The 12,096-nt window shown below is 40.0% G+C and overlaps 1 long non-coding RNA gene and 1 gene segment (V, D, J or C); one reads left to right on the top strand and one right to left on the bottom strand.

Annotated features, from left to right (window-relative positions):
* LOC118216948 overlaps positions 1 to 10,533 on the bottom strand; it is a 23,973-nt gene extending 13,440 nt beyond the window's left edge. The window contains exon 1 of the long non-coding RNA XR_004763105.1: positions 10,336 to 10,533. This is a non-coding gene — a long non-coding RNA (uncharacterized LOC118216948). The remainder of the gene's footprint in view (positions 1 to 10,335) is intronic.
* On the top strand, positions 202 to 12,096 carry LOC118216945. The segment is given in 4 exon segments: positions 202 to 300; positions 384 to 709; positions 10,709 to 10,742; positions 11,540 to 12,096. Coding segments are annotated over 4 exon segments (720 nt in total).

Raw genomic sequence — 12,096 nt, 5'->3', positions numbered from 1 at the left:
GCTACAATATGTTCCCATATGTTCACACATGCCTATTGATTGTATAACTCTATAGAGATGTGCATGATTTCTTATCTGCAATAAGACTTACAAACTCTGCTGAGAGCCACTGATTGGCTGAACACTTCTTTAGGGAAACTATGATTGGCTGAGTGCGCAGGCTATTCCCTTTATAGCCAGTATCACAGTTTCTCCTCACACTCCAACCTGCTCCTCTCTCAGCTGGACAGTAAGGGCCGTTCACACCACACACTGACAACATGCTGGGGACACTCTGCACTCTCATCGCTGTGCTATCATGTAAGGGACATGCATATATTTATACTTATTTCAAAATTAAAATGTATCTTAATTTTTTCTTACATGAGCTTCTTATTTCCCAGATGTGAGTGGAGTGACAGTGGTGACACAGAAGCCTCCTGTTCTGTCAGTGAATAAAGGAGATACGGCCACTATGGACTGTAACCTCGGGACTGTGACTGATCGTACTGCTCGCTGGTACAAGCAGGTTCCAGGCAGTGCTCCTCAGCATGTGCTGCGTTTCTACCACTCTTGGAGCTCTCCTAGCTATGGAGTTGGATTCTCCTCCCCCCGCTTCACATCCAATCATCAGAGTAAATCTGATTATCGATTAATAATTAAAACTGTGGAGGCAGGAGACTCAGCAGTGTATTACTGTGAAACATGGGACAGCTCTGCGAGTGAGATCGTATCACAGTGATTCACACCATGACAAAAACCTCTGAGCTTCACTTCTGCTTTTACTCAAGCTGAACCAGAATCTCTCAGTCATGGAGCCATTTCAGAGAAATGTTAGCAGAGAAAAGTCTCAGTTTGCCAAAACGAAATAAAATTACAAGCACCAAAATCAAGTGACCCAAACAGGAAAAAAAAGCCAAACAGCAACAGTCATTAAAATCTTACGTTTGGCATCTGCAGTGACAGCACTGTACACAACTCAGTCTAACCAGTCAGCTCATGAGGTGTTTCTGTATATTAATGCTATATCTCCCCAGAAGAAAGCATAAACCCCCACCTGCTTACAGGGCCAATCACACGTACATCTCTAGTTCCTCTGGCACAGAACCCAATACAGTACATGCTGTTTTACTGAAGTGATTCAATTTAAGTAACTTGCTCAATGGTACAATAGTAGTACCCTCCCGAGGAATACAACTACTTCTTATGAAACAAAACCCAGCAAATTGTGATTTAATTTAAAGCATTCAGCACATTCTGTTTGTCCAGATCAACTTGCAGAACTTAATGTCTTTTCATACAATCCATATACATATCTGAATATATATTGAAACAATTTAGGCGATGTATCATGTACAATGTTGTAAAGAACATTCATTGATAAAAACATGCCTTACCCAGGGTACACAAAGCTCTCACTAATTGCCTTGACCAATAATGATGGTTTAAGACATAACACCAACACACATGACTTAATAACTAAGGGCTCCATCAAAACAATTTCCTAGTTAATTACATTAATACATAATGTCAATATTCCTTCAGACATAAGGTTCTGACTCAGGCTACAATATGTTCCCATATGTTCACACATGCCTATTGATTGTATAACTCTATAGAGATGTGCATGATTTCTTATCTGCAATAAGACTTACAAACTCTGCTGAGAGCCACTGATTGGCTGAACACTTCTTTAGGGAAACTATGATTGGCTGAGTGCACAGGCTATTCCCTTTATAGCCAGTTTCACAGTTTCTCCTCACACTCACCCTGCTCATCTCTCAGCTGGACAGTAAGGGCCGTTCACTCAACACTGACAACATGCTGGGGACACTCTGCACTCTCATCACTGTGCTCTCATGTAAGAAACATATGTAATTATTTAAAAATTTCAATGCAACATTAATGTTTCTAACATGAGCTTCTTATTTCCCAGGTGTGAGTGGAGTGACAGTGGTGACACAGAAGCCTCCTGTTCTGTCAGTGAGTAAAGGAGATAAGGCCACTATGGACTGTAACCTTGGGACTGTGACTAATTGGGCTGCTCGTTGGTACAAGCAGGTTCCAGGTGGAGCTCCTCAGTATGTGCTGCGTTTTTATCACCCTTGGAGCTCTCCCAAATATGGAGCTGGTTTCTCCTCCCCCCGCTTCAATTCTACTCATCAGAGTACATCTGATTATCGATTAATAATTAATACTGTGGAGGCAGGAGACTCAGCAGTGTATTACTGTAACACATGGGACAGCTCTGCTAAAGAGGAGGTATCACAGTGATTCACACCATGACAAAAACCTCTGAGCTTCACTTCTGCTTTTACTCAAGCTGAAGCAGAATCTCTCAGCCATGGAGCCATTTCAGAGCAATGTTAGCAGAGAAAAGTCTCAGTTTGCCAAAACTGAATAAAATTACAAGCACCAAAATCAAGTGACTCAATCAGGAAAAAGACACCAAACAACAACAGTCAGTAAAATGGTCTTATGTATGGCATCTGCACTGACAACACTGTTCCCTGTACACAACTCAGTCTAACCATCAGCTCATGAGGTGTTTCTGTATATACATGCTATATCTCCCCAGAAGAAAGCATAAACCCCCACCTGCTTACAGGGCCAATCACACGTACATCTCTAGTTCCTCTGACACAGAACCCAATACAGTACATGATATTTTTACTGAAGCGATTCAATTGAAGTAACTTGCTCAATGGTGCAATAGTAGTACCCTCCCGAGGAATACAACTGCTTCTTATGAAACAAAACCCAGCAAATTGTATTTTAATTTAAGGCATTCACCACATGCTGTTGTCTAGAGCAACTTGCACAACTTAATGCCTTTTCATACAATCCATTTACACATCTGAATATATATTCAAGCAATTTAGGCGATGTATCATGTACAATGCTGTAAAGAACATTCATTGATAAAATCATACCTTACCCAGGGTACACAAAGCTCTCACTAATTGTCTTGACCAATAATGATGGTTTAAGACATAACACCAACACACATGATTTAATAACTAAGGGCTCAATCAAAACAATATCCTTGTTAATTACATTAATACATAATGTCAATATTCCTTCAGACATAAGGTTCTGATTCAGGCTACAATATGTTCCCATATGTTCACACATGCCTATTGATTGTATAACTCTATAGAGATGTGCATGATTTCTTATCTGCAATAAGACTTACAAACTCTGCTGAGAGCCACTGATTGGCTGAACACTTCTTTAGGGAAACTATGATTGGCTGAGTGCACAGGCTATTCCTTTTATAGCCAGTATCACAGTTTCTCCTCACACTCCAAACTGCTCCTCTCTCAGCTGGACAGTAAGGGCTGTTCACACCACACACTGACAACATGCTGGGGACACTCTGCACTCTCATCACTGTGCTCTCATGTAAGGGACATGCATATATTTATACTTATTTCAAAATTAAAATGTATCTTAATTTTTTCTTACATGAGCTTTTTATTTCCCAGGTGTGAGTGGAGTGACAGTGGTGACACAGAAGCCTCCTGTTCTGACAGTGAGTAAAGGAGATACGGCCACTATGGACTGTAACCTCGGGACTGTGACTGGTAGTACTGCTCGCTGGTACAAGCAGGTTCCAGGCAGTGCTCCTCAGCATGTGCTGCGTTTCTACCACTCTTGGAGCTCTCCCACATATGGAGATGGATTCTCCTCCCCTCGCTTCACTTCCAATCATCAGAGTAAATCTGATTATCGATTGATAATTAATACTGTAGAGACAGGAGACTCAGCAGTGTATTACTGTAAAACATGGGATGACTCTGCTAAAGAGCTCATATCACAGTGATTTACACCATGACAAAAACCTCTGAGCTTCACTTCTGCTTTTACTCAAGCTGAACCAGAATATCTCAGCCATGGAGCCATTTCAGAGCAATGTTAGCAGAGAAAAGTCTCAGTTTGCCAAAACTGAATAAAATTACAAGCAACAAAATCAAATGACTCAGGAAAAAGATGCCAAACAACAACAGTCAGTAAAATGATCTTATGTTTGGCATCTGCAGTGACAGCACTGTACACAACTCAGTCTAACCAGTCAGCTCATGAGGTGTTTCTGTATATTAATGCTATATCTCCCCAGAAGAAAGCATAAACCCCCACCTGCTTACAGGGCCAATCACATGTACATCTCTAGTTCCTCTGGCACAGAACCCAGTACAGTACATGATATTTTTACTGAAGCGATTCAATTGAAGTAACTTGCTCAATGGTACAATAGTAGTACCCTCCCGAGGAATACAACTACTTATGAAACAAAACCCAGCAAATTGTATTTTAATTTAAGGCATTCACCACATGCTGTTGTCCAGAGCAACTTGCACAACTTAATGTCTTTTCATGCAATCCATTTACACATCTGAATATATATTGAAGCAATTTAGGCGATGTACCATGTACAATGCTGTAAAGAACATTCATTGATAAAATCATACCTTACCCAGGGTACACAAAGCTCTCACTAATTTCCTTGACCAATAAAAGATGGTTCAAGACATAACACCAACACACATGACTTAATAACTAAGGGCTCAATCAAAACAATTTCCTTGTTAATTACATTAATACATAATGTCAATATTCCTTCAGACATAAAGTTCTGACTCAGGCTCCAATATGTTCCCATATGTTCACACATGCCTATTGATTGTATAACTCTATAGAGATGTGCATGATTTCTTATCTGCAATAAGACTTACAAACTCTGCTGAGAGCCACTGATTGGCTGAACACTTCTTTAGGGAAACTATGATTGGCTGAGTGCACAGGCTATTCCCTTTATAGCCAGTATCACAGTTTCTCCTCACACTCACCCTGCTCATCTCTCAGCTGGACAGTAAGGGCCGTTCACTCAACACTGACAACATGCTGGGGACACTCTGCACTCTCATCACTGTGCTCTCATGTAAGAAACTTATATTCATCATAATTTTAAAATATTAATGCAATGTACATTTTTCTTACATGTTTATTATTTTACAGGTGTTAGTGGAGTGATAGTGGTGACACAGAAGCCTCCTGTTCTGTCAGTGAGTAAAGGAGATACGGCCACTATGGACTGTAACCTCGAGACTGTGACTAATAGTTCTGCTCGCTGGTACAAGCAGGTTCCAGGCAGTGCTCCTCAGCATGTGTTGCGTTTCCGTCACTCTTGGAGCTCTCCCGAATATGGAGCTGATTTTTCCTCCCCCCACTTCACTTCCACTCATCAGAGTACATCTGATTATCGATTGATTATTACTAATGTGGAGGCAGGAGACTCAGCAGTGTATTACTGTCAGACATGGGATAAATTTGCTAAAGAGGAGATATCACAGTGATTCACACCATGACAAAAACCTCTGAGCTTCACTTCTGCTTTTACTCAAGCTGAACCAGAATCTCTCAGCCATGGAGCCATTTCAGAGCAATGTTAGCAGAGAAAAGTCTCAGTTTTCCAAAACTGAATAAAATTACAAGCACCAAAATCAAGTGACTCAATCAGGAAAAAGACGCCAAACAGCAACAGTCAGTAAAATGGTCTTATGTTTGGCATCTGCAGTGACAGCACTGTTCCCTGTACGCAACTCAGTCTAACCAGTCAGCTCATGAGGCGTTTCTGTATATACATGCTATATCTCTCCAGAAGAAAGCATAAACCCCCACCTGCTTACAGGGCCAATCACACGTACATCTCTAGTTCCTCTGACACAAAACCCAATACTGTACATGCTGTTTTACTGAAGCAATTCAATTGAAGTAACTTGCTCAATGGTACAATAGTAGTACCCTCCCAAGGAATACAACTACTTCTTATGAAACAAAACCCAGCAAAATGTATTTTCATTTAAGGCATTCACCACATGCTGTTGTCCAGAGCAACTTGCACAACTTAATGTCTTTTCACACAATCCATATACACATCTGAATATATATTGAAGCAATTTAGGCGATGTATCATGTACAATGTTGTAAAGAACATTCATTGATAAAAACATGCCTTACCCAGGGTACACAAATCTCTCACTAATTGCCTTGACCAATAATGATGGTTCAAGACATAACACCAACATACATGACTTAATAACTAAGGGCTCCATCAAAACAATTTCCTTGTTAATTACATTAATACATGATGTCAATATTCCTTCAGACATAAAGTTCTGACTCAATATGGCTACAATATGTTCCCATATGTTCACACATGCCTATTGATATGGCTACAATATGTTCCCATATGTTCACACATGCCTATTGATTGTATAACTCTATAGAGATGTGCATGATTTCTTATCTGCAATAAGACTTACAAACTCTGCTGAGAGCCACTGATTGGCTGAACACTTCTTTAGAGAAACTATGATTGGCTGAGTGCACAGGCTATTCCCTTTATAGCCAGTATCACAGTTTCTCCTCACACTCCAAACTGCTCCTCTCTCAGCTGGACAGTAAGGGCCGTTCACTCAACACTGACAGCATGCTGGGGACACTCTGCACTCTCATCACTGCACTCTCATGTAAGGGACATGCATATATTTATACTTATTTCAAAATTAAAATGTATCTTAATTTTTTCTTACATGAGCTTTTTATTTCCCAGGTGTGAGTGGAGTGACAGTGGTGACACAGAAGCCTCCTGTTCTGACAGTGAGTAAAGGAGATACGGCCACTATGGACTGTAACCTCGGGACTGTGACTGATCGTACTGCTCGCTGGTACAAGCAGGTTCCAGGCAGTGCTCCTCAGCATGTGCTGCGTTTCTACCACTCTTGGAGCTCTCCCGAATATGGAGCTGATTTTTCCTCCCCCCGCTTCACTTCCACTCATCAAAGTACATCTGATTATCGATTAATAATTAATACTGTGGAGGCAGGAGACTCAGCAGTGTATTACTGTAGCACATGGGACAACACTGCTAAAGAAGAGGTATCACAGTGATTCACACCATGACAAAAACCTCTGAGCTTCACTTCTGCTTTTACTCAAGCTGAACCAGAATCTCTCAGCCATGGAGCCATTTCAGAGCAATGTTAGCAGAGAAAAGTCTCCGTTTTCCAAAACTGAATAAAATTACAAGCACCAAAATCAAGTGACTCAATCAGGAAAAAGACGCCAAACAACAACAGTCAGTAAAATGGTCTTATGTTTGGCATCTGCAGTGACAGCACTGTTCCCTGTGCACAACTCAGTCTAACCAGTCAGCTCATGAGGCGTTTCTGTATATACATGCTATATCTCTCCAGAAGAAAGCATAAACCCCCACCTGCTTACAGGGCCAATCACACGTACATCTCTAGTTCCTCTGACACAAAACCCAATACAGTACATGCTGTTTTACTGAAGCAATTCAATTGAAGTAACTTGCTCAATGGTACAATAGTAGTACCCTCCCAAGGAATACAACTACTTCTTATGAAACAAAACCCAGCAAAATGTATTTTCATTTAAGGCATTCAGCACATTCTGTTGTCCAGAGCAACTTGCACAACTTCATGTCTTTCATGCAATCCATTTACACATCTGAATATATATTGAAGCAATTTAGGCAATGTACAATGCTCTAAAGAGCATTCATTGATAAAAGCATACCTTACCCAGGGTACACAAAGCTCTCATTAATTCCCTTGACCAATAATGATGGTTCAAGACATAACACCAACACACATGATTTAATAACTAAGGGCTCAATCAAAACAATTTCCTTGTTAATTATATTAATACATAATGTCAATATTCCTTCAGACATAAGGTTCTGACTCAGGCTACAATATGTTCACATATGTTTACACATGCCTATTGATTGTATAACTCTATAGAGATGTGCATGATTTCTTATCTGCAATAAGACTTACAAACTCTGCTGAGAGCCACTGATTGGCTGAACACTTCTTTAGGGAAACTATGACTGGCTGAGTGCACAGGCTATTCCCTTTATAGCCAGTATCACAGTTTCTCCTCACACTCCAAACTGCTCCTCTCTCAGCTGGACAGTAAGGGCCGTTCACACCACACACTGACAACATGCTGGGGACACTCTGCACTCTCATCACTGTGCTCTCATGTAAGGGACATGCATATATTTATACTTATTTCAAAAGTAAAATGTATCTTAATTTTTTCTTACATGAGCTTTTTATTTCCCAGGTGTAAGTGGAGTGACAGTGGTGACACAGAAGCCTCCTGTTCTGTCAGTGAGTAAAGGAGATACGGCCACTATGGACTGTAACCTCGGGACTGTGACTGATAGTACTGCTCGCTGGTACAAGCAGGTTCCAGGTGGAGCTCCTCAGTTTGTGCTGTATTTCTACCACTCTTCGAGCTCTCCTAGCTATGGAGCTGGTTTCTCCTCCCCCCGCTTCAATTCCAATCATCAGAGTAAATCTGATTATCGATTAATAATTAATACTGTGGAGGCAGGAGACTCAGCAGTGTATTACTGTAACACATGGGACAGCTCTGTGAGTGAGCACGCATCACAGTGATTCACACCATGACAAAAACCTCTGTGCTTCACTTCTGCTTTAATGCTGCTTCAGAAATCTCATAGAAGATGAGGGTTTTCTCCAGCTGAAACAGGATCTTCCAGTCCTGGAATCCCTTTAATCATTACAATAGAAAATATAGTAGTATTTTTTCTGCAATACACAAATATACTGCACTTTCTGCAGTTCAAAATTAAATGCACTAATGAACTAGTACAACAAGTACCCAAACTGTACTAGAAGTACAATGAGCTCCATAATGTTTGGGATAAAGACATATTTTTTGGCTCTATATTCCACATTTTTAGATTTGTAATCAAACAATTCATATGTGGTTAACATGCATTATGAGGCTGAGAATTAAGAAAAAACAAAAACCGAGACATACGTTAAACCTTAACAAATCAATTGTTTGGAACATCATTAAGAAAAAAGAGAGCACTGATTAGCTCAGTAATCGCAAAGGGCCTGGCAGGCCAGGGAAGACCTCTACTGCTGATGACCAAAGAATTCTTACCAAAATGAAAACATCTGCACAGCAGATCAGAAGCATTCTTCAAGAGCCAGATGTGGACATGACAGTGACTGCTGTCCACAGAAGACTTCACAAACCAAACTACAGAGCCTACAATGTAAGGTACAAACCACTTGTTAGCTACAAAAACAGGATTGCCAGGTTACCGCTAAGAAGTACCCAAAAGAGCCTGCAGTTTTGGAAAAAGGTCTTGTGGATAGATGGGACCAAGGTTCACTTGTATCAGAGTGATGGCAAAAGCACAGTAGACCAAAAGGAACTGCCCAAGATCCAAAGCACTCCCCATTCCCCTTATCTGTGAAACATGGTGGTGGGGGTGTTATGGTTTGGGCATGTATGGTTGCCATAGATACTGGCTCACTTGTCTTCAGGGATGATTTAACTGCTGATAGCAGCATTAAAATGAATTCAGAAGTGTAAAGAAGCATAGTATCTGCTCAGGTTCAACCAAATGCCTCCAAATTCATTGGATGGAAATTCATTGTTCCACGACAATGATCCCAAGCATATTGCTAAGGCAACATTGGAAAATTCTTGACTGTCCAAGTCACCCAAACTAAATCCGACTGAACATACATTTCTATGCTGAAGAGAACTTAAGGCAACTAGACCACAATACAAGCAGGAGTTGAAGATGGCTGCAGTACAGGCCTGGCAGAGCACCACTGGAGAAGATGCTCAGCATCGGATGATGTCTATGGGTCACAGACCTCAAGCAGTCATTGCATGCAAAGGATATGTGACAAAGTACTTTGTACTACACCAAAGTGTACAAAAATTCCCTAAAATAAAAGCTGAAAATGTGCACTTCAATCACAATTGCTTGATTACAAATCTAAAATTGTAGAGTATAGAGCCAAATCAGGAAAAATATGTCATTACCTCAAACATTATGAAGCTCATTGTATGTATTCACAAAGAAAAAAATGTAATTCCCATAGCTTATTAATGCTAATTGTTCAGAAATGAAAAGCCAATTTCAGTCTTGTGTATTTGTGACAAATCCTGTGTGGAACAATCCTTTTTGCAACTGCAGATTCAATCCAAATTGTGCATATTTCAGCAGCTCTGACAGTACATATCTAAAGCCTGATTGAAATATTGCAGGACTGCATTACTTTATATTATTCAATTATTCCCATCTGTGCAGTAAGTAAAGTGTCTATTCAGTTGGTGGAATTGCAATTGGATTGTGTTTCATTATATGATACCTTTTGTGTGCAGATATCAAAGCACTTTACACTGAAGGAAGTGAATTGACCTTAACCTCCACTAATGTGCGGGATCCATGGGGGTTAAAGTGAAGAAAGGGCCACACCAGACCAGCTGTGCTGTAGAGATTTACCTGTGGGATCTGTTAGGGAGCCTCAGCTGTGCTGTAGAGATTTACCTGTGGGATCTGTTAGGGACCCTCAGCTGTGCTGTAGAGATTTACCTGTGGGATCTGTTAGGGAGTTACAGATGTGCTGTATAGGTTGGCTTTAGGGTTCTAATTGGGAAGGTCAGATGGGCTATATAGATTGATTCTGTTTGGATATTGCAGATGTGCTGTCCATATTTACATGGTTCTGACAGGAATTACAGATGTGTTGTCAGCATTCAGATTTGTGTCCACAGTGTGTTTCAGTTCCCTCTTGCTGTGCTCAAACTGAGCTGAGGTTTTTGTACGGGGGTATACATCATCTGTATCACTGTGGTATTCGGCCAAGGCACCAAGTTGATTGTCGCTGGTAAGTCTCTTTTCATTTCTTTGCAAATGTTTTTAAATATGCAGTTTTCCATGATATTGTGTTGTTCTGTCTGACATAAATTTTTGGATTTGAAATAAGGGTTAAAATATTTTCAAATGTAGCGTTGTTTACATCTTTTTCAATTCAATGCTGAGATACAAATCCCATGCTTCATGTCTGAATTTTTTTTTTCTCTGTAGGTTTCAATTCATAAAAAATTTCATATTCAAAAGATATAGTCCTTTTGCTTCGTTTGGAATCCTGGTATTGTTTTTTGCTAAATTATTTTTGAGAACAATGTAATATTCTGTAATATTTTACTGAGAAATTTGATGTAAAACTGACATGTTATATTTTGCTTTAATACAGGGCAAGTAATTGTCCTTTAACTCAATAATATATACACCTTTAATGAACTTCCCATTTTTCATCGTAACACCTAAATTATTTATTGATTATGCTTTAAACACAAAGTCTATTAAGCCATTGAGCCTCAAAATGTAATATCACCGACAGATTTATTTGAAATTTTAATATTTATATTGTCATTCAAAATTTGCTGCAAATGACGTGACTGTAACAGAAAACATCGTTCAGTCGATTTTTCACTCAGTTTAAAGGCGGTGGAAATAATTTTAAAAATCACTGGAATGTTACACGGCAAAGGTTGTTTGGATCTGTAAGCGTTTTTTCGAATAGCACTTTTATTTCTACAAAATGTGCGAAACATTTATTTGCTGGTCAAAATATGAGCACCCTTTCAATGAACCCGATATCTTATCATTTCTCTTTTTCAGATTCTTCTCTTGCTGCGCCTACCCTCTCTCTCCTGCCTCCATCCAGCGAGGAGCTGAAGACAGATAAAGCCACGGTGGTGTGCCTGGCGCAGATGTCTGTTGGGTTCGCTGATGTCAGCTGGACATCGGACGGGAAACCAGTTACCGGCGGGGTTTTTACCGGCACCGCCGAACAGAAACCCGACAAAACCTTCGGTTTGAGCAGCTTCTTAACCATCACGCCCTCCGAATGGATTACCGACCGCGTCTTTACCTGTAAAGTATCTGTCGGGTCTAAAACCTCAGAGAAAAGTATCAAAAAGTCTGACTGCAGTGGCTAAACTTTGTGAGATCATGTATTAAATGTTTGATCTCGCTTTGTGTCCGCAATAGGGTAGTGTTGTGTTGAGTGAATTTGCCTTAATAAACGAGAATGCATTGTTTTAAAAAAAATAAAATTAGTACGCTTTCGGAATTAAATGTAGACTATCCCATGCGTTTATGTGTGGACTGAGTTGTGTTTTTCTGTGTGCTTGAATTGTGTAGAGATTAAATAAAAATCATTGCATGTATTACAA

The sequence above is a fragment of the Anguilla anguilla genome, chromosome 17 (assembly GCF_013347855.1).
Source record: "Anguilla anguilla isolate fAngAng1 chromosome 17, fAngAng1.pri, whole genome shotgun sequence".
NCBI classification, from domain to species: Eukaryota; Metazoa; Chordata; class Actinopteri; order Anguilliformes; family Anguillidae; genus Anguilla; species Anguilla anguilla.
This window is presented reverse-complemented; position numbering and strand designations above follow the sequence as displayed.